Source organism: Ostrinia nubilalis, chromosome 11 (assembly GCF_963855985.1).
Source record: "Ostrinia nubilalis chromosome 11, ilOstNubi1.1, whole genome shotgun sequence".
Lineage (NCBI taxonomy): Eukaryota > Metazoa > Arthropoda > Insecta > Lepidoptera > Crambidae > Ostrinia > Ostrinia nubilalis.
Genome location: NC_087098.1, coordinates 9,122,247 through 9,144,570, shown reverse-complemented (window position 1 = coordinate 9,144,570; position 22,324 = coordinate 9,122,247). Strand labels below are relative to the sequence as shown.

Below are 22,324 nucleotides of genomic sequence, written 5' to 3'. Positions count from 1 at the left end.
TATTTCAATACCATTTCTCAATTAATACCAAATATTTTTATTTTCACTTGAAATCAAGTAATGTAGTAGCAGGAGCTAGTATTTTTCTCTATTTTTGATTGCCCTGCATAGCCCCTTTCCTCTTCCGTCATCGTGCGAATTATATGTTTCTCTTTCGAACACAGCGAAACTCGGTATTTTGCTATCCCTTTTCAATGACCTTTGATTTCGCTGAATAATAATACTAAAATCTTTGTTTACTTCTCAACTTGTATCTTCAGGGAAGTGTTTTTGTTATTGTGTTTTGAAGATATTTTCGTTCTAGTGGATTTCAAGTTTATAATGGAATACACAGGTGTTATTAAGCAAGTTTAGGCAACTGTGAAACATTTTTGATAAACGTGCTTGTGAAATCCTAGACATTCAGTTTAAATTCGATATCGAAAGTCATTGTGAATAATCAAGTACATAGAATTTTATTTGGTGTTGGTGGTTTATTAGTTATGTAATCCAATATTTTATCAGTTTCATATCAAAACTTAAAGATTTAGATGAGTGAAGTGTGACTTATTTAGTGATAACAAGTAAATAAACATTGTGTAGCTTATGTACGACACGTGGGTCTCGCGCTGAATTAATCGATAGAGACGTAAGACGCGTGCGCCAGCCTCTATCAACGAGACTATTATACGCCAAGGTCACTCTGCACAAACACGTGCAATGTCGGATTCTATTTACACACATGACTTTCTTCTAGAGCCAGGTTTGGAGATCAAACAAGAGTCTCCGTTTGAGCTGGGCCCCATGTCGGCCTCCGTGCCTATCCCGCAGAGGCGTAATGACCTCGGGGACTTCAACACAGACTTAGACCTGTGTCTGCAGGACAATCTCACTGGTTCCTTCCACAATGTCCCTAACATGCAATACACTAAATTAGCATATGATAATGATGCCTCAACAAAAACAGAAACATTCAAAATGGATGATGATGACATATTCCAAGTAGACAAAGCTGATTTAATACTAGGTCCTACACTTGCTGAATTAAATGCAAATCCCGATACGCTATTGGAAGACCTTAATTTTGATGACTTGTTGCTGCCAGAAGAGAGTGGTTACTGCATTCAAATTGGTGGAGCCATGAGTGGATCGCGCCGAGCACAAAACTCGATGCAGCTCACCAATCCAATAGCTGTGGAAAGTCCGTGCAGTCCGTACAGTAGGGCCCAGCTAGCGTTTTCTCCTTCCAGCCAACATAGTTCTGCATCATCAAGTTTTGCACAACCAATGAATCAACTGCCAGAACTGTTGCACCGTCTAGATGGGTACAGTGGTGAGATAGCACTAGGCCAGTCTGTGCCAGCATCCACAGTGCTGCCCCCGTTTCCTTCCAGTTCGAAGCAACAACACTCACAGCTGTCTTCTTCAGCTCCAACACATCTCACCATGGAACAGGTTATTTTGTGTTAATTTATTAGTACTTACAACTGTGCATGTTCACAAGAAGATAAGATAATTATCTTAATGGCAAATACACTAAATCAAGTCAGTTTTTAGTGAAGTATTTATTTGTAGCTTTTGTGTACAGATTTGGCAACGCCGTGAGCCTCGCAAGCATCTGTTGTCCACTAGTTCTCTAGCTGAGGCAGGTTCCATTTCCTCATTGTCTGGAGGTGTACTGAGTCCGGGCACAGGAGAATTCTCCCAAGATGAAGATGACAGAGATATTGAGTCAGATGAGGATAGTGATAGATATGAGGATCTATCATCAGATGGTATGACAAATCTGACTCGAATTATTATTGTTGAAAACAATAATGTGCTTGTGTTTTATTTATTTTAATTAATTTTATTTATTTCAGAATCAAATGATGAATGCCCAGAAAGCAAACAGGCCCGGCAGAATGCAAAAAAGGAGAAATACTTCTGGCAGTACAATGTGCAAGCTAAGGGTCCTAAAGGTCAAAGACTTATCTTAAAGAAGAAATCTGAGGACCCACATGTGCTAAACATTGTTACAGATCCTGTCTTCAGTCCTAGTTGTAGTGTCAGGGGTATTAAACACAGGTATTCAAATATAATCTTATGTTCTCAACTATTTCATTACTTTTTCTTTTTGGTTCTATAAAAATCTCCTTCTAATTCTTGCAGTGGTAAAGCCCGAAAAGGCGATGGCAACGATCTTACGCCGAACCCAAGAAAACTGTACCTTATTGGAAAAGAATTGGACAATTTGGGAAAGGTTATCAATGACATGATTCCTGTCAGTGAATTGCCCTTCAACATAAGGCCTAAAACTAGAAAAGAGAAAAACAAACTTGCCTCTAGAGCCTGCAGATTAAAAAAAAAGGCCCAGCATGAGGCCAATAAATTAAAACTTTACGGTCTACAACAAGAACACAGTAAGTATTATCTCAAAATAAGATAATAGTTAATCCAATAAAAATATAAAATACATAAGGCTTATGCAATACTATTCCTTATCTTTTCAGAACGTCTTCTTAATGGAATAAACCAAATGAAACAAATAATAAGCAACAGAGTAACAAATCCTCAAAGTAATGTTGATTGGTCTTCTCATATAACAAGCGTAGTCAACTCAGCTACAGGTATGTAGACATTGAGTGAGAGTAATACTACACATACTTTTAGCATCGGCGATTTAGTCGCTTTTTATAAGCTGAATGCAGCAACCACACCGCACACTTAAAAACGCCAAACGCGGCGATTAAATCGCTTAGTATTCAGTGTGACTGCGAATAATGACGAGGCTATAATGTAATGAGCTCGCCAGTTGGCGCCACAGTCGTTTATTATTACGTCACTCGCCCGTATTCACAACCAAAGCTTGCTTAAATTAAGTGAAGCATCAAATCGAACGAACAGCGTTGAATAGTGATTGGTTCGTGTGTCACCCTGTGCGTCCACGCGCACTGTGAGACCTCATATTAATTTTTGTGAATACGGGCGTGACAGTGGCGTGAGCAAAAATACCGAAGCCCATATTGGTTAATTGACATTACTGATGAATAATTCCAAGGTACATCTTCCTCCAAACAATTCATTATAGCCCTGAATTGAGTTACTTTTCCATTGACTATAATTATATTTTTAGCAGATTTGAAAGCAATAAATTGAGGCAATTGAGTTCGTGAAATAGACGTCATCATAGTCCCCATTAACATACAAAATTTTAGGTAGGAAGAGTCTCGACAGCTCATAAAAGTTAAATCAATTGACTAGGGTGTCCACAACAAGTAACAACCCTATTTAACATTACCTTATAGTAAACCTATCAAAATTCTTCTTGAAGTTAAAATAATAAATTGATGTAGATAGAGTAAGAGGTATTGGCGCCCACCAGTTGATGTCACTGATGATTATGATCCTGACACTCGTCAGTGCAGCAGTGGCGCTAACTGGTGACCGTAAATTAGCCTAAAAAAAGGTTTTATGCTATGAATAAAAATATTTTATATTCTTTTACAGAGGTGAAAATTGCTGGGAAGACATCGGAGTTCGTGAATAAAATTCTGGATAACGTGAAATCTGGTCACAACAATGGGGGACTGACTGATTTATAAACGCTGATGTCTGCAGATGTAAATATTAAAACGAAAGGCTGTTCTATGTACCTCCAAAGTTATTTAGAAAGAGAATTTTATGTCTATCATATAAATGCTTAATTGTCCAAGACAATTTTATTTTTGTATATGGTAATGACAATGGAATTAGTCATTAGAAAGCTTTATAAGGCAACTAAGAGGATTGTTACATAAGATATCATTTATTCTTATTAATTACTATTATGCCATAATTAAACTTTAGTCTCTATGATACTTATTATTTAAGGTTTAATATTTGTTATAATTATTATGTATACACTTGAATTCATCGTTATTTCTAGTGGTAGTAACATATCTTTATAATTAGTGATCCCTTGAACGCTAATTGCTTTCAGTGTTTTAATTCATATCTAGCTTTGCCACCAAGGGCGCGGTTTAGTGATGAATGCCACGCGACATAGCGCTACATAATGCTAATCAACACGTGATGTCGCGTCTGTTTGTAAACTGGTTGACTGTAGACCGCATAACGTAGCGTTTGTCGCTGACGGTGGACTACTCTTGAGCGCATGTAAACTTGGCTTTCCATATCTATGGCCATGTCCAGAACAATTTTGTCTACTAAAAATATAACTGTATAACTCCGAACTTACATGTCATTTTAAATTTTTAATGAAGTAAATATTTAAAAATTAGGCTTTGATAATATCTGTAGGCATCGCCATAGGGTACTTTAAGCTATCGTTGCTGTTGTAGAATACTGGAAAGGCTTACTTTATCATTACCTACTGAAAATTTCAGACAAAATATGGAATGGTATCTTTTGAAAGGTGATTAATGATTATAATCTATTTATTAGAGTAGTGCTAAACAACTTTTATTGCTTTGATGCCTGTTTAAAATTGTGTACTTTGTAATCATTTAAATACTTTTAAGACTAATTATTAATTTATCCATAAAATGAGATAATTATTAAACGCAATATATATATTTTTAAATTTAAAACTCGTATATTTATTGAAGATTGTTGGCTATTAGTTATTTAATATATTGGTGAAGTACAAAATTACACAGATTTCACTTTGTTGTAATTTAATATTTTTGAATATTATTATAACTTGGCTCAACTTGCCTTTTATAATGATTGTTTTTAAAGGATATAAATGCATTAACTATTTATTTTTCTTGTTAACTACACTGTGATATTGAATATTGATGATGTATTTTTATATAATGACAAACATTAACATGTTATATTGATTTATTTTTGCGTGGATAGACAAAAATACGCCATAAATTGGACCTATAAATTATCTATGTACTACGCGCACAAATAAATGAATACTTATTTCAAACGATATAATACCGAATTTTGATTTGTATACAAATTGATTCGAAATCATCAAATATAAATCTGATAGAATACATATTTTCTAGTAATATTTAAATATCTAGGTTAAGAAAATATTTTTGGGAGTCAAATGTGTAGAAGTTGTCAACATACACAAGTTACATAGTAATATTGTCAAAAATATAACAATAGCCTAAGATATTACATTTTTTGGGTAGCAGTCGCAGATGTTATTTTATCTGAAATAATAACAACTACACTTTTACTTTCTATTTGTAATCATAGCTACGTCTACTACACATGATTACTGAGAAATCCGTCCTATGACTTAAAAGTTAATATTATTATTTTTATGAGGTTGGTTATTCCTATTAAGGTTTTATGAGGTTGGTTATTCCTATTAAGGTTTGATTTGAAACGGAAGGTTTATGTTTTTCGGCTTTCATGAAAATTTTAAAAGGATTATTACTTTATAGTCCACTTCAGTAAAGTCACATTCAGACTTTCTGACATAAACAACAAATATTAAATTATGTACTAAAGAAAAGAACTCGAAAGTATTAAAATATAGTTTAATATTGAAAAAAATATATTTTGATGTGAAATCTAGTAGCTGCCTAGGTATCATAAAAGATCTACTACTACATCTAATAATCCAGCTGGGAACTTATCAATTTAAAAAACTCGTTTCGAAGTTCGAAATGCAGCTTGTGTATGTAGACAACTAAATTGTGTAGTTTAGAAAAGCATAATAACCTAATTAGGTATAATCTTACAGTTATAATACTGATTGTAACATTAGATTAGATCTGCAACTGTATGTAAGACAACTGACATACAGGGTGGAATTTTGTAATGCCACCTGGAAGGAAAGTACTCTTAATATTGTAGATAGATTTTTTTTTTCAAAGAAAACATTCCTTTATTTTTTAAAGAAATAGAACTGCATTCAAAGATTTCCAATAATTTGCTTGCCACACCCGGGAATCGAACCAACTAAAATCTGTAAAAAAATACACTCTGTATTTTTATTACATCGATCTTTAGGGTTAAGTATAAGGATGAAATCTCACTAACAGACTTGATAAATCAAATGAAAGGAAAACCATGAAATCTTAAATTATTTTAATTAGTTATGTACAGAAAATTATAAGGTATGGTATTAAATTCGAAAAATTGTCGAAACACTTTGAATGCAGTTCTCTTTCTTTTCAAAAATAAAGGAATGTTTTCTTTCAGTTCAATTTTCTATCTACAGCAGTGGTTCCCAAAGTTGTCTGGGCTACGACTCATCTAATACAAGTTCCCAAACTCGGGATCCACCTATAGGAAATTTCGTCCGCTGCCCAGAGGTTGGATCGGTAGGGTGGTGTGTCGTTCTACAGACAGGGCCCACTCAATGTTCGCTCGCGACCCACCAGTGGGTCGCGACCCACAGTTTGGGAAACACTGATCTACAATATTAAGAGTACTTTCCCTCCAGGTGGCATTACAAAATTCCACCTTGTTTATACAGGGTGTCCCGTAATGTAACGTCAAGCCGGAACTGGGTGTTGAGGCAAGTTGTGCTGGTTATCAGAAAAATATAAAAAAAAATCTATGTGGCATATTTTAAAAATAATAGGTATTTAAAAAAAATCAAAAAATTCTACTCCAGGTGACGGTCCTTTTACTCGTGTTGCCACAAATCTTCACTTTTTCCAATTTTTTTTTTGTTATGTAACCCTGAATAATGCTTCTCTAAATTGTTATCAAAATTACAAAACCAGCTGCTCCAACTTGGATGAAAAAAATACATAATTCCCAAAAAAAATATCAAAATAAAAATTTTGCCTAGTTTAAACTGACTGTACTGAAAAAAAATTGTACTACGCGAGTATGGCAAGTGACGTCATAATTTGGCGCATTTAGTAAGGATTCCAAAATGGTATAACACTTTGTAAAATCTTGCTGTAATTGTCGACAATTTTTGTTTATTGGAAATAATCCCGTTTTTAACTTTATCTACCTTGGTTAAAAATATTATTCTAATGTGCCCAAAATTCAAGTTTCTGGCTTAAGTGAGGTGGAGAAGCCATTTTAAAAGGTATGAGCGGGACGGAGAGGGCCATCTTACCAAGCAGGGATGTTATGGATATCCGTAACCGTAACCGAAACTATCGGATATCCGAAATAAAAAAATGTCCATAACCGTAACCGAAACTGATTCAAAAGTTACGGATAGTTTCGGATAAAGGCCAAACTGCAAAATTCTATGAAATTTGCAGTATACACGCCGCAACTGCAATGCCGCGCTGCCGATTTCATAGTTTTGCAGTTTGCGGTTGCAGTTTGCGGTCTGCGGCCCGTCTTGGAATTGTACCTTAAATCTTATTAGTTACCAACTTGTCTGGCATTCGCTGGCACCATCTAATATGCCAGCCTGTTTTACCTTTATCATACATAGGTGTCGTCTTAGTTGGTACATAAAGTAGCTATGTGGGTCACGCAGCATCTTGCTATTTGTATTATACCTACATTTTTGAAATTCTAATAATTCCGTAACCGAAATTATCCGAGACTTTCGGATAATCTGAAATGATTTCATATCCGTGACCGTAACCGAAACCGGTATAATATTATTCTAATATCCGTAACCGTATCCATAACCGAAACTTCATATCCTTATTATCCTTATTATCCCTGTTACCAAGTACAAGTGCAGGCAGAGCAGGTAGTAAAGGGGCGCGCACACGGGTGACTTTTGTCACAGTATGTCAACTACTAATTACTGTCATGGTGACAAAAGTTTCTGTGACTGACTGTACGGTAGTCAGTCACAGAAACTTGAATTTTGGGCACATTAGAATAATAATTTTTAACCAAGGTAGATAAAGTTAAAAACGGGACTATTTCCAAAAAACCAAAAATTGTCGACAATTACAGCAAAAATTTACCAAGTGTTATACCATTTTGGAATCCTTACTAAATGCGCCAAATTATGACGTCACTTGCCACACTCGCGCAGTACATTTTTTTTTTAGTACAGTCAGTTTAAACTAGGCAAAATTTTTATTTTGAAAATTTTTTTGGGAATAATGTATTTTTTTCATCCAACCTGGAGCAGCTGGTTTTGTAATTTTGATAACAATTTAGAGAAGCATTATTCAGGGTTACATAACAAAAAAAAAATTTGGAAAAAGTGAAGATTTGTGGCAACACGAGCAAAAGGACCGTCACCTGGAGTAGAATTTTTTGTTTTTTTTTTAAATGCCTATTATTTTTAAAATATGCCACATAGATTTTTTTTTATATTTTTCTGATAACCAGCACAACTTGCCTCAACACCCAGTTCCGGCTTGACGTTACATTACGGGACACCCTGTATAGTTAATATTTTTAATAACGTCATTCTAAGAAATAAATAGTTATCATTTCGTTTCTCCATTATATTAAAATAAGCTATAATTACATTAATTAAACATTTGTTTAGTTAGGGTCACTCTCTAGTTTGAAATGAGGTAGTTATCCTAATAGATATAAGATTTTTTTGTTATTATATTTGTTTCATTTTCGTTTGTTTCAATTGATTTTATACAGGGTGTTAGGTAAATAGGTATATGAGCCGACACTAGCCCATGTTAACATAGGCATATAAATGGTATGGTGAAGTCAGTGATATCAAAATTATTATTTTTTTAATTTTAATACAAAATAAATTTTATAAAATCCGATTTGTATGAAAATTAAAATAATTAAAATGAAGATATCAATTTTCTGACTTCACCATACCATTTATATGACCATGTTAACATGGGCTAGTGTCGGCTCATATACCCATTTACCTAACACCCTGTATATGTTACGGTCAAAGTGATAAATGTGAAAATTATGAATAATCGCCGGTTATTATGAATAATTACCGCATGATTTGGTAAATGTGATTAATATGAGATCATTTATGTGTGTATAAAACTAAATAGGCGGCTTAGGGGTGGCCCAAGGGCCACCCCCGCCGCACCTTGACCTATTTTTCAAGTTAAATCAAAACAATATGTTATGGGCTTTATGGCAAAGTAATGTTACGCAAGAAACAGTCCAAACTCATTATGCCAAATTATATTAATATATGATATCAAAACATTCAAAATGTGTGGCTGTACACAAGCACTATACATGAGCCATTGTTAATTTATGATATTTCATAGTACTAAGGTTACATTATTAAATAATCACTGATAAATGTAATTCATTTATTACTTTTACCTCAATTGTCGTTAATTATTCATAATAACCGGCGACTATTCATAATTTTCAATTTATCACATTTACCGTAACATATATAAAAGAATAAGTTAGCTTAGTGGTACTCCTTTACACTGCGTATAGGTAAAAAATAATGTGATAAGTTACAAGTATGCATTTCGCCATATTTTTTACGCTTTTCTATTTTTTTCAAGTTTATTAAGACACCAATCAATTCTTTTTGCCAGGGGTAACAATGACAATATTTCAGGCTCAGTCTAAGGACTCAGATGTAACATTTGATATAAAGTAATTCTTTATCGTCAATGGCAATAATAAATATTTTTTTGTTAAAATTAAAAGTGCACTCAACACAACACAACAGTACCATTGAGAATGTTGTCACCAAACTGAATATTACTGGTCTGCGATTCAATAGGCTGTGCTAATTTGTGTGAATTAATTTTCATATTATGTTGATTTTTTAAATTTGTAAATAAAATAAGATGTAGTATTTTTAATATAATAATAAATAAATAAAATATTATACACACAAAAGTATTTTTTTAGAAATAATCAAACATGTATAAACAAATTAGAGTTCATTAGTAGTTTCATCCCATAATGTACGTATTATTTCTGTTACAAAATGTTAATAATTTTCAATGGCTAATTTCCAGCAAATATTTGTTATCATTGCTCCCAATAAAGTGAAATTTGTTTACTACTTGTTTGGTTGTTTTTAAATTAATACAGTTTATTCACATTTTGATTTGTATGATGGAATATCGCCAATTGCAGTAATATCTATACTCTATAAATATAATCATTAATTCACGATGGTTTGGTAATTAGTATTTATGTTACGGTAAATGTGAAAATTATGAATAGTTACCGGTTATTATGAATAATTACCTTGTAATTTGGTAAATGTGATTAATATGAGTCACTTTTAAAAACTGAATAGTCGGCCAAATTATATTCAATTATGATATCAAAACGTTCAAAATGTGTGGCTGTACATGAGCGCTGTACACGAACCAGTGTTCTCTTTATGATATTTATTGTTAGTACTACTAAGGTGACATTATTAAATAATCACTGGTAAATGTGATTAATTTATTACTCTTACTGTCGGTAATTATTAATAATTTTCAATTTATCACATTTACCGTAACATTTATATGACCTTATCGAAAGTTTTCTTACTATTTGACAAACGTGCTTGCCCATTGCCCATGTTTGAAATTCTGTAACATAAGTTGGAGTCATTTGAGATTGTGTTTCTAATTTACTTTAAAAAAAAAGTGATTAACCACGCGGAATTTTAGCGCGGAGACAACACAGAACCATGTTAGTTACATCGACATGGATTTCTTTGTACTTTGTGTGGACTGTGGTGGAACGAGAGACGTACCACCTACCACTCAAATCCTTTTTCAAATCAAGTTTAAGTTGTAGAATTAGCGTTTAGCGGCCACCCGCGACTTCGTACACGTGGATCCCGCTTTATCCCCTTAGGGGTGGAGTTGCGTAAAATCCTTTCTTAGGCGAACTGAAACTGTAAGGACAGCAATGACAGCATGCCAAGAGTCTGGTTTATCCCTTGAACCTATATTATAAAGATTATTATGTCAGTCCAGAAGCTATTTACATATTTATAAATTACTAGCTGACCCGGCGAACTTCGTACCGCCTTAGCGTAGAGATTTTCTATATATTGTTTTCCGTAAAAACCTTGTACAGAGTATTAGAAAACTACAAAAAAAAATCAGCCAAATCGGTCAAGCCGTTTTCATGTTATGTCGTGACAACGGAAAACGGGTTTCATTTTTATATACAGTGTGAGTCACGTTAAAGTGTACATATGAAAATAGATGAAACTAGACCTATTTTTATCGACAAAAAAGAGGTCAAAATTTTTTTGAGATTTTTTTAAAAATTTTTATAGAATTTTTTTTCTTCAAATTACTTATTGTAAAGAAAACGTAATAACTTTTAAACTAGGCAGTATATCCTGATAAAATAAAAACAGTAATAATGCTAAATAACAGGCGATACTAAAAAAATACATAAAATACACAAAAAATGCCAACAAATAATAAAAAATGATACTTTTTGAAAAAAATCTGCTTAAAAATTCGTGTTTTTTTGGTTATTTTATAAATTTTTCCAAAAAACGCCCCTATAACCTGTGGTTTTTATTACTTTGTATTATTTTCTATCGTATTATCTTTGTAAAACCAAAAATCGCATGTCTCTATCCCTATCACAACATTTGCTATGATCGTTTGAACAAAGGCCTGCCACAACATTATTCTCCGCTACAGGTAGAGACAATTTTAATTTTAACTAAAATGCTCATTTTACTTCGAAATCTTTTGTTTTTATTTGAAATCTAACTTGTCTTTATCAAAATTACAAATCTAGAGCCATTTTCAGTTTTGTTGTTAACGAAGCGTTGAATGGCGCGCCCGGAGAGGCTTAGTTCAAACGATCATTGCAAACGTTGTGATAGGGATAGAGACATGCGATTTTTCGTTTTACGAAGGTAATACGATAGAGAATAATACAAAGTAATAAAAACTACCGGTTATAAGGGCATTTTTTGGAGAAATTTATCAAATAACCAAAAAAACACGAATTTTTAAGCGGATTTTTTTCAAAAAGTATATTTTTTTTATTATTTGTTGGCCTTTTTTGTGTATTTTATGTATTTTTTTAGTATTGCCTGTTTTTTAGCATTATTACTGTTTTTATTTTATCAAGATATACCGCTTAGTTTAAAAGTTATTATGTTTTCTTTACAATAAGTAATTGGAAGAAAAAAAAATCTATAAAAAATTAAAAAAAAATCTCAAAATTTTTTTGACCTCTTTTTTGTCGATAAAAATAGGTCTAGTTTCATCTATTTTCATATGTACACTTTAACGTGACTCACACTGTATATAGAAAATCATGCCTTTTATCTAAGCCTTTTATAAAATACAATGGGCTCTGGGATAAGACTTCAAATTTTGAAGTCTCATTAACTTTATTAATTTACTATTCATAACTTGTGATATGGCGCCACCATCCACATTATTATGTTTTGATGTGTGTTGATTTTTTAATAAATCTTTAAGACAGTCGAATTAGTATTTATTTTACCTTAACATTAAACAGTTTAGGCCTTAGGCCCTTTACGTCCCGAATCACCACCTACCTACCTAATTACAAATCTAAATACAACAGGCTTTTAAAGTTCTAATAATTTAGGCACCGCCAGAGTCATGCCGGGTCGGGGTGCCTACGTCTACAGTAGCTCACGTAGGTACTTTGTTGTCTACAACCGACTACCTACTACAAGTTGGATCATACCCTCCCTTCTGAGATTTGGAGTTTGGAGCTCTCGCACATGGGGATAATATTCCTCCGGATGGCCACACATTTTTCTCTCAATTTTTAAATGGAACAACATTATCACCTGCTAGGGTAAAGTAGTACTTAATATTATAAAAGATCAAAAAAATACCTTTACCTTACCTACGCTACGTTATACAACAGTCGACTCGACAGCACATAAATCTAAACACTGGCATCTTATAACCGCCTCTGTGATCTAAATGGTATGGTAAGACCACCTGCTTCCGATCCAAAGGTCCCGGACTCCTGGTGATTCCCAGTGGGGGTTGGAAAAGTCGCGCGAATTTTTCTGCGATTCGATTTGGTTGGTTGGATGGGCTCATGGGCTTAATCTAAGTCCACCTCTAGCTACCACCATCTTACTTATGTGTCCAATGTAACAGTTCCCTTATGATTGAGGTTTTCGGGTGAAGTTCGCTTCAACCTTGGGTCTTTATAACGCTCATTTATCTGCTGTGGGCCATATGGCATCATTTCATTAGCTGAGGGGTGCAGGCTAAGAGTTTTCTCGTTGTAGATATGAAAAATTGTAGGTATCGTCTTTAAGTAGTGACTTTTAAAGCAGGCGTACAATATATCACGCGTGGACTACCTAGATTTTCAAAAAGACGGTACCTACTACCCGTTCGCGCCAAGTTTGTCGGTTCGTGGAATGAGCGTCCCCTCCCCCAACCGCGATTAATGTGTCTTGTCACCCACAAGGTGGACCGACGACCTGATAAAGGTAGCAGGAAGGCGCTGGATGCAGGCCGCTACCAACCGTGCGATGTGGAAGTCATTGGGGGAGGCCTATGTTCAGCAGTGGACGTCCTGTGGCTGAAATGATGATGAATGTGTCTTATTTTACGCAAATACACAATTTTTATCAATAATAATAAATAAATAATATTTTAAATATAATTTGTTAAAGTTATAGACGCTTCCCTTCGAGTGACGTCATATCGACAGCGGCAAACATAAAGCGAACATAGTAGGTGGTATATTTAACTTACATTCACCGTCCTTGTTTCGTGTAAATAATTACCTATGTAGTAAGTTTGTATACCTTACATCAGCGGTCAATGAAGTTCCTGCTATGCCAAGTTCAGTCACTTTAGCTCACAGATATGGACTTTAGCTAGTCATCGTTTGTCTGTACGAATTTATTAGACCGCGGAAGCGTTCAATTACTTAATAATGCTATCAAATTTTGACAGCGGTAAATGCGCGCTACATTGTGTAGTGCTCAACTACACATTTAGGAGAACAAATCATCTCAAATTTTAAATTATATTTTGGAATACCTATTTTCTTTCTGCAACTAAGGGCGCGTCCAGCTAGCTAAAAGTTCCGGTCGCCGAGTAGATATAATTTCGTACAATGACCATACTCTCTAATCTGTGCAATGACCCCAAGCTACCCATATCGCTCGCGCGTGCTGCTGTCACTGCGGCGGCCGCGGCCCCTGCGGGCCGTCCGTCGCACAGTCGCGATGAATGAATGAATGATGGGTAGCATGGTGTCATTGTACGAAATTCTATCTGCTCGACGACCGGACTTTAGCTAGCCAACCCAAAACTTGCCCTAAGGGCAAATCAGTAAGGTTTGAGTTCATCCATCAAGGGAATTAAAATAAAAGTTGAGTTTGATTTTAGTATTATGTAGTGTATTAGTTATCTCAAAATCAGTCCTAAGCATCAGGTATTTCGGTTGTTAAAACTAATACTTTATAATTTTTATTATATTGAAATAATTGTTACCACTAAATAACCAGGAACATTTGTGTTGTTAGTTTCTGGTTTACCCTTAAATCTTAATAAGTTGATTAGTGATTAATTAACCATCTAAATTTAAATGTAATGAACACAATTTATATCTAAATAACTATATTAATAAAATTAACTATTGATTACTTATAATTTTCTGACACAAAATTAATTCAGGTACCATTTAAGGACAATGACCAAAAGTGGTCCAAATGTCCACCACTAATGAGACCTATATTGGCTTATAGTCCATTAAATAGGTATTAACTTTCAGTATGGGTCGAAAAAAAGCTGTCAGTAAAAAGTTATGACTGTATGAAAAAATGTAGTAGTTTACGCGCTAATCTCAGGAACTACTGATCAGATTTGAAAAATTCTTTTTCTTATGAATAGCCCAATTATCAAGGATGGTTTTAGGTTATACAGTGTGTCCGGGCATGTAGTGATCAAACTTTAAGGGCGAAATCTAGGGACAATTTTATCGATAAAAATACTTCAAATTTGGGGCTTGACCCATTTATCGCAAAATTACAAGGATTTTAGTTTTTAATTTTTAGTTTTCACCTCTTCCTTCAAAAACAAGTGAAAGCGTGGGTAGCTTAACATTAATAAGCAAATATTTTATATCATGCGATAGCCAATAAAATTATCCTTTAGCAAAAGTAGAAAACAGATACAAGTTTCATACATTTTAAGGGAGTAAGAATGGATTTAATTAGAAAAAAACATGACTTTTTTCACTTCTTTTTCAGTTATTTTCCAACACAAGAAAAACCAGGTCGTTAAGGTATGTTTTATTTGCATTGTATTATTAGTATTTGAGCTATTCTACAAAATGAATGTAAATTTATTAGTCTACGTCTATTAGTTTCGACGTAATTGTTGAACAAAGATACCCCTTCCCAGCGGTTTCCATAGTAATCGGAATAGGTTGTGTGATTCTTTCAGGCAGTGCATTTTCGCATGTCGCGTGCGCTATGGAAACCGCTGGGAAGGGGTAGTATCTTTGTTCAACAATTACGTCGAAACTAATAAACGTACACTAATAAATTTACATTCGTTTTGTAGAATAGCTCAAATACTAATAATACAATGCAAATTAAACATACCTTAACGACCTGGTTTTTCTTGTGTTGGAAAATAACTGAAAAAGAAGTGAAAAAAGTCATGTTTTTTTCTAATTAAATCCATTCTTACTCCCTTAAAATGTATGAAACTTGTATCTGTTTTCTACTTCTGCTAATAGATAATTTTATTGGCTATCGCATGATATAAAATGTTTGCTTATTAGTGTTAAACTAAATACGCTTTCACTTGTTTTTGAAGGAAGAGGTGAAAACTAAAAATTAAAAACTTAAATCCTCGTAATTTTGCGAGAAATGGGTCATGCCCCAAATTTGAAGTATTTTCATCGATAAAATTGTCCATAGATTACGCCCATAAAGTTTGATCACTACAAGCCCGGACACACTGTATAACATCACCCTAAAACCAATAGGGGCGGAGCAGTAAAGAAAAATGTTGTAAAATTGGGAAATATTATTCAAACTATTTTCACGCATACAAAGTCGTAGGCACAGCTAGTATAATATGTAATATAATTCATCTATAACCCCGCGCCAGTTGGAAATAAGACTATTTTTACCCCTTTCGCATTATTGCAAGTATTCCAATATTGTTGTCTTTTTTCTGAGCTTATTTTTTTTTCTTTTAGCGAGAACTTAACACGGCACACTACGCGACATGCATAGATTAGTCCAAAATGTGCGATGGATTGAATGATATCAAGAACATTTTTTGGCTGAAAAGGTTTAAAAAACATGACTTTTAATTCAGTCATAAGTTTTTACTGACAGCATATTTTTGATTGCAGTTTGGTTATAATGAATCAGTATTTAGTAGACTATTTTACTACAAAGGTCTCGTTAGTGGTGGACATTTAGACCACGCTCCATACATTTTTGGTCACTGTCCAAAACACCATTCATTTTATGTGTATAGATTTGTATCCATATCAATACTGCTTGGTGAGCTGGGTGGGCCAATAGCAAGTTTTTCAAGCATTATCTGCACATCATTCTCAAGACACCTTCTAGGATTTGAGACATAGCATACAATAGTTTTACCAGCAAGACCCAGGTGTTCTCTCAGGCTTATTACTGAAAACAAAAATAATTATTGACAAATAATTTAAAACAGAAATAAAAGAATTCTTACTACTATGAGTGACAATACCTCCAGCTGAGATTCCAGTTAACATATTTGGCTGTTCCAATGCTGGGTACAGTAGATCATTAGATTTTACGTTGGTAGTAGACACTGTTCTTATAACACTTTGACAAACTGGATTTGGCGACTGATACTCAGTCAAGGGTCTAGTTTGCAGAGTGAGCACTTCCTTTGACTCATTCAGAAAATAACGTATTAATTCGACAACTTCACCAGTTCTGGGCATATCATAGTCTCGAACTACAAACACATAATTATTGGTTAGTATAATCTTATACAGGCTCAAACCAATTTCTTCAACGGTGTTTTTCAACTTCAAGTTGTTTTTTGTTTGAGCAAAGATGCAATGAAACAAATATTCTCCTTCAAATATGAGTACTGCATCAACAATTTTTGGACGAACAAATGAATTTGTTTTCCATTGCAACCTGAAATTAATAATAAGCATATAAGGGAACTTGAATTTATCTGTGTAATTAATTATTAACAGCAGAGTACTTAATGGTAAAATATGAGACTGTACTTTGGTTTATCAGATGGAGGTCCATCCCAATCTTCAAAATCAGCGCGAGAAGAAGGCTCACCAATCTCCCCAAACAAAGACATGATTCTTCTGAGATTCAATCAACAGTCTGGAACAAAGAGTAAAGTAATTTTAACAAAAGGAATAACTGAGAGGTTCAGTTAGAATAAATTAAACCCTTTATCTGTCCTCCTAACAACCTACCTACCTGTGCTGAAATTAAGCTTGAATGACATAAATTAGGTATTGTTCTGTACCCTAACTAATTACTTACCTACCTACTTAAAATGCATTATTACCTTTGGTCAGCAGGAGAGTAAAAATGCTGAAACACCAAGGTTTAGATAGACAATCGACAAAGTCACGAATCACGACACAAAACAAAATGACATGCATTAAACTTTTAAGTAGGTACAGTGTGGGTGCGACGACTACGGCAAGATAAAAATATTGATTTAATTTAATATATTGTCACAACGAGCCAATAATGCAGCCTAATAATCCACAAAAAAAATTATGGCTTTGTACACACTAACATTTATGATGACGATGAGTGAAGTGTGGAAAGAAAGAAAGAGTACTTACTACAAGACGACCAACTCTATTTCCACACCACACTACCAAAAATCACAATCCAAAAATTCCAAAGCAAGTACCTACATAAACAAGTAGGTAAAGTCACTGACCTAAATTTAAAAACACGGCTCTCCGTGCTCACGGAATTTTTGGATAAAATTTACGACCAATAAAAGATTTTCAAACTGATCAAAAGACCAATGGCGTCACAGAAAATAATAAGATTCAAAATATTCCGTATCACAGATATGGATATTCCGTATGCATTTTTACGTAGGTAGTCACCATGAAGCTAAAGATAAAAATGGAGGCCATCAGGCCACACTCCAAATACCTACTTGAAGCACAAACTATGTATCACTATCTCGCTCTCTGTGGGCAGACTCGCTCTTTCTAAATAAACAAAAAATATAAAATTGCTCAAATTCAATGAAACTCAATGTAAAATCTTTATTTCTTGACATAGGTATCATTAAAAATGATAAGTGTAAATACTGGTAAAACGTTTTAGGAAGAAATTACTGTAAAAATGTGAAAAATGTTTACAATGATCCAATGTCGGAAATCACGAAATAAACACTTACGCGTGGAATCTTATGTCACTTCCAGGACACCACGTACTACCGCAACCACGCACTACAAAATTTTGCACCATTTCTTGTGATAAAACAATGATTATTTCCTGTAAACAATCTCAAACAAAATTAACTGCATAATAAACAAAATAGTAAACAACCGCCATGATGGGCCGGATTGGGCCGATGTTGCCACATGGTACCGATTCCCCAGGAATTGGGATTGAAATTCCCTGATTCGCCAACACATTAAGCCTAAATGGCCGACAATTTTGTGATTTTTTATTTAACTAGGTAATCTTAGTTTCAAATATTAATTGTTTATTTGTTTAACTTCTGATTTGGTTAGTGAATTGGCTATTTCGAAGAATTTACAAGGAGATTTAAATAAGAAGATAGCAATACTACAGTTCACACTAAAAAGAGAGGTAGGGCCACAGAGAGCGAGATAGATATAAGTAGGTATTTGACTCAAGTTTTTGTTCCAAGTTTGCCCTCCATTTTTATCTTTAGCTTCATGGTAGTCACCACCATAGAATTATTAACCAACCCACAGATATGGATTAGACCCTATACAATAAACACAAACGTCTTTCTTGTTGATTGTGTAAGCAAAACACGCGCTGCTGGAGACCACACGATTCTAATACGACTCATTTTCAAATATTTGACGGTTATCTCTATTACTCTGCTTAATCTGCGGTACTTCACTAGTTCACTCACAGACAAAAAAAAAATAAGAAAGACATCAAAGAATAATTCGAATGAAAATATAGTGTATTCGTGTAGATTTCGCAAGTAAAGAAATAATTATTAATAGTCATGTTAAAGGTATAGTTACCACTAATTATAGGTAATGTTTTAATCTGAAAAGTGAGTAGACAATACATTTTTATAACCTGTTTTTCAGGATAAGGGACAAGTCACCTTCGAAGAGAAATGGCCCAATATGCGACCCATAGTTCTAAAATTATTAAAACAAGAGCCGGTTACTCAACCAGAATGGCAAGATTTGTTTGGTGCTGTACATTCTGTTTGTTTGTGGGATGAAAGAGGCCCTTATAAATTGAGGGATGCCCTTCAACAAGATATAATGATGTACATTAAACAAGCCCAAGCTCGCGTTCTAGCTCAGCGGGAGGACCAGGCACTCTTGAAGGCCTACATTGCCGAGTGGGGCAAGTTCTTCACTCAATGTAACTACCTGCCAACACCATTTCGACAACTAGAGAACTCTATAAACAATATAAGCAAGGTTGCTAGTTCTAGTGCATCTAACTCACAGAAGAAAAACAATAATAATAATATTGAAGACAGTTTAGTGCGAAAACTTATGTTAGATTCTTGGAACCAGAGCATTTTTATGGATATCAAACAGAGACTACAAGATTCTGCTATGAAGTTAGTGCAGGCTGAACGAAATGGTGAATCGTTTGATTCTCAACTGGTTATTGGAGTTAGAGAATCTTATGGTAAGTTATTAAGTACACGGTGAAGTCCACTTATTATATTACTTTTATTGTACCATGCTTATAAGATGTGTTTTGGATTTCTTATTGTAGATACAAGAACCAATAGACTTAAAATTTATTTTATTTTTCAGTTAATCTGTGCTCAAATCCTGAGGATAAACTACAAATATACAGAGACAACTTTGAAGCAGCATATATGCAAGCCACTGAAGAGTTTTATAAACTAAAAGCTAATGAACATTTGTTGTCTAATGGTGTGCAGTCTTACATGAAGTATGCAGATCAGAGGTTGAAAGAAGAAGAAGCCCGGGCCCACAGATACCTGGAGCCTGGCAGTGGCAGTGTTGCAGCACTCACGCAGTGCTGTGAGAAGGTGCTCATTGGTGAACACTTGCCTACTTTACTTGCAGAGAGTGCACCATTGATAAAATCTGGAGAAACTGAAAAACTTCAGCTCATGTTCCGTCTTCTGGACAGAGTACCTGAAGGAGTTACACCAATACTTAGAGATCTTGAAGCTCATATAGTTTCAGCAGGTCTAGCAGACATGGTGGCTTCAGCTGACATTATAACCACAGATTCAGAGAAATATGTTGAACGCTTATTAGAGCTTTTTAAAACTTTCAGTACATTAGTAAAAGATGCTTTCATGGATGATCCTCGATTTTTAACTGCCAGAGATAAAGCATTCAAGTGTGTTGTTAATGATACTACAGTCTTTAAACTGGAATTACCATCATCAGCACTTTTACGGGGTAGTAAAGGCACAGCTCCAGAAAGTAAATGTCCAGAACTTCTTGCAAACTACTGTGATATGTTGTTACGAAAAACACCACTAAGTAAACGTCTCACTAGTGAACAAATTGAGTACAGATTAAGAGATGTGTTGCTAGTTTTAAAATATATTGAAAATAAAGATGTCTTTATGCGTTTCCACAAAGCACATTTGACCAGAAGGTTGATACTGGATTCGAGTGCTGATTCAGAAAAGGAGGAAGACATGGTTGAATGGCTTCGTGAAGTTGGCATGCCAGCTGATTATGTAAACAAACTGGCAAGAATGTTTCAAGATATTAAGGTTAGTGAGGATCTTAATACTCAATTCAGAGCAGACACTACTCGTCATGATGCAATCAATATAAAGATTCTCAATGCTGGAGCTTGGGCCCGTGGATCTGAAAGAGTAACTGTAAGTCTTCCTTTAGAATTAGAAGATTATATTCCAGAAGTTGAAGAATTTTATAAGAAAAAGCATTCTGGACGTAAATTGCAGTGGTACCATCACATGAGTAATGGCACCATCACATTTGCCAACTCTGTTGGAAGATTTGACTTAGATGTCACTACGTTTCAAATGGCTGTTTTGTTTGCTTGGAATCAAAGACCACTGGAAAAAATCAGCTATGAAAACTTAAGATTAGCTACAGAACTTCCAGACCCAGAGTTAAGACGAACTCTATGGTCGTTGGTAGCTTTTCCCAAACTCAAACGACAATTACTGTGTTATGAGCCTGTTGTTCAAAATCCTAAGGACTTCACTGAAAACACTACATTTTGGGTGAATCAGGAATTTGCACTTGTAAAAAATGGCAAACCACAACGGAGAGGGAAAATAAATTTAATTGGCAGACTTCAGTTAAGTACGGAGCGATCTCAGCTGGAAGATAACCATTCCATTGTTCAACTAAGAATTTTGAGGACTCAAGAAGCAATTATAAAGATACTAAAGATGAGAAAACGCATTACAAATACTGCTCTTCAGGTGAGATCATCTATCTGTTTTTTTTTATCAACTTTTTCAACAGTTTGTGGGTACTGACTTTGATAACCATTTTGGAATTATTAAATTCAAGATACTTTAACCCCCGGCGCAAATAGAGGGGAAATAAGTTTGACATCTGTGTGATTTTAATGAATAAAAAGTAATTTTGCTATTGTAGAAGGTTGTGGTTAAAATTTGAACTTACTAATCAATTAAACATATTTTGGTTTTTATATTTCATTTCATTGGTATTTTTCAATATCTATTTGTGTTTTCAGAGCGAACTTGTGGAAATTTTGAAGAATATGTTTTTACCTTCCAAAAAGATGATAAAAGAACAATTGGAGTGGCTGATTGAACATAAATACATGCGTCGGGATGATGAAGATATCAACACTTTTATATATATGGCCTAATTATTCCTTATCACAAGTGTAAATGAAATCAAATAAATTATTTACTCAGAATACTATTTGATTTTATATCCCATTAGCCAGTTGCAGGTCCCATGAGGCCATGACCCATCATGCTAATAGGAGGGCAGTAAAGTATGGGTTGGTTAGTGCTCTGCTATTTTAGGACCATACCACAAACAAACCACAGGGCACGCGAACAGGCGACATGTCTCTTAATTACTACTATTTCAGCTTATTAGGAGCATCAGTGTGTAGGTTTGTTGTCGACAAGACAAGAAGAGGAGAATCAGACCATGCGCGTAAAGCAGAGGGGCTAAGATGATAGAGAATAGTACTAATCCACCCCCACAAGCTTAGATACCTACATGATTAGGAGTTACCGCAAATATGTGAGGAAAACATCCTTGTTATCCTGCAATTGCTTGAGTGACGCATTATTACTGTTATTTGTGAGGGACATTATTATTTATAGATATTATATAATTATAGAAGAAGTAGGTA

The 22,324-nt window shown here is 34.4% G+C and overlaps 2 protein-coding genes and 1 long non-coding RNA gene across 8 annotated transcripts; 2 read left to right on the top strand and 1 right to left on the bottom strand.

Moving 5' to 3' along the window:
* Positions 1–253: 253 nt before the first annotated feature.
* Positions 254–12,254, top strand: LOC135076221 (protein CREBRF homolog). The gene is made up of 6 exons (XM_063970702.1): positions 254–1,434; positions 1,568–1,754; positions 1,842–2,046; positions 2,131–2,381; positions 2,472–2,588; positions 3,469–12,254. The coding sequence occupies exons 1-6, from the start codon at positions 700–702 to the stop codon at positions 3,561–3,563; spliced, it is 1,590 nt and encodes a 529-aa protein (XP_063826772.1). The 5' UTR covers positions 254–699; the 3' UTR covers positions 3,564–12,254.
* Positions 12,255–14,148: 1,894 nt separating this feature from the next.
* Positions 14,149–17,833, bottom strand: LOC135076219 (uncharacterized). Of its 6 annotated transcripts, none has more exons than XR_010258219.1 (5): positions 17,608–17,678; positions 17,322–17,347; positions 17,023–17,131; positions 16,506–16,927; positions 14,149–16,429 (listed from the first exon to the last, which is right to left on the bottom strand). It is a non-coding gene; the product is annotated as an uncharacterized LOC135076219 (long non-coding RNA). The 6 variants fall into 6 exon arrangements; XR_010258221.1 differs by lacking the exon at positions 17,608–17,678 and adding an exon at positions 17,559–17,599; XR_010258220.1 differs by lacking the exon at positions 17,608–17,678 and adding an exon at positions 17,438–17,546.
* Positions 17,834–18,806: 973 nt separating this feature from the next.
* On the top strand, positions 18,807–21,874 carry LOC135076218 (cullin-5). Its single transcript, XM_063970701.1, has 4 exons — positions 18,807–19,004; positions 19,084–19,645; positions 19,777–21,407; positions 21,686–21,874. The coding sequence occupies exons 1-4, from the start codon at positions 18,996–18,998 to the stop codon at positions 21,821–21,823; spliced, it is 2,340 nt and encodes a 779-aa protein (XP_063826771.1). The 5' UTR covers positions 18,807–18,995; the 3' UTR covers positions 21,824–21,874.
* The last annotated feature ends 450 nt before the right edge of the window (positions 21,875–22,324 follow it).

Coding starts and splice junctions, on each gene's coding strand:
- LOC135076221 (XM_063970702.1), top strand. CDS start 700: ATGTCGGATTCTATTTACACACATGACTTTCTTCTAGAGCCAGGTTTG. Junction 1,755..1,841: donor TGAGGATCTATCATCAGATG/GTATGACAAATC, acceptor TATTTATTTCAG/AATCAAATGATGAATGCCCA. Junction 2,382..2,471: donor CGGTCTACAACAAGAACACA/GTAAGTATTATC, acceptor TTATCTTTTCAG/AACGTCTTCTTAATGGAATA.
- LOC135076218 (XM_063970701.1), top strand. Junction 19,646..19,776: donor TGGAGTTAGAGAATCTTATG/GTAAGTTATTAA, acceptor TTTATTTTTCAG/TTAATCTGTGCTCAAATCCT. Junction 21,408..21,685: donor TTACAAATACTGCTCTTCAG/GTGAGATCATCT, acceptor TTGTGTTTTCAG/AGCGAACTTGTGGAAATTTT.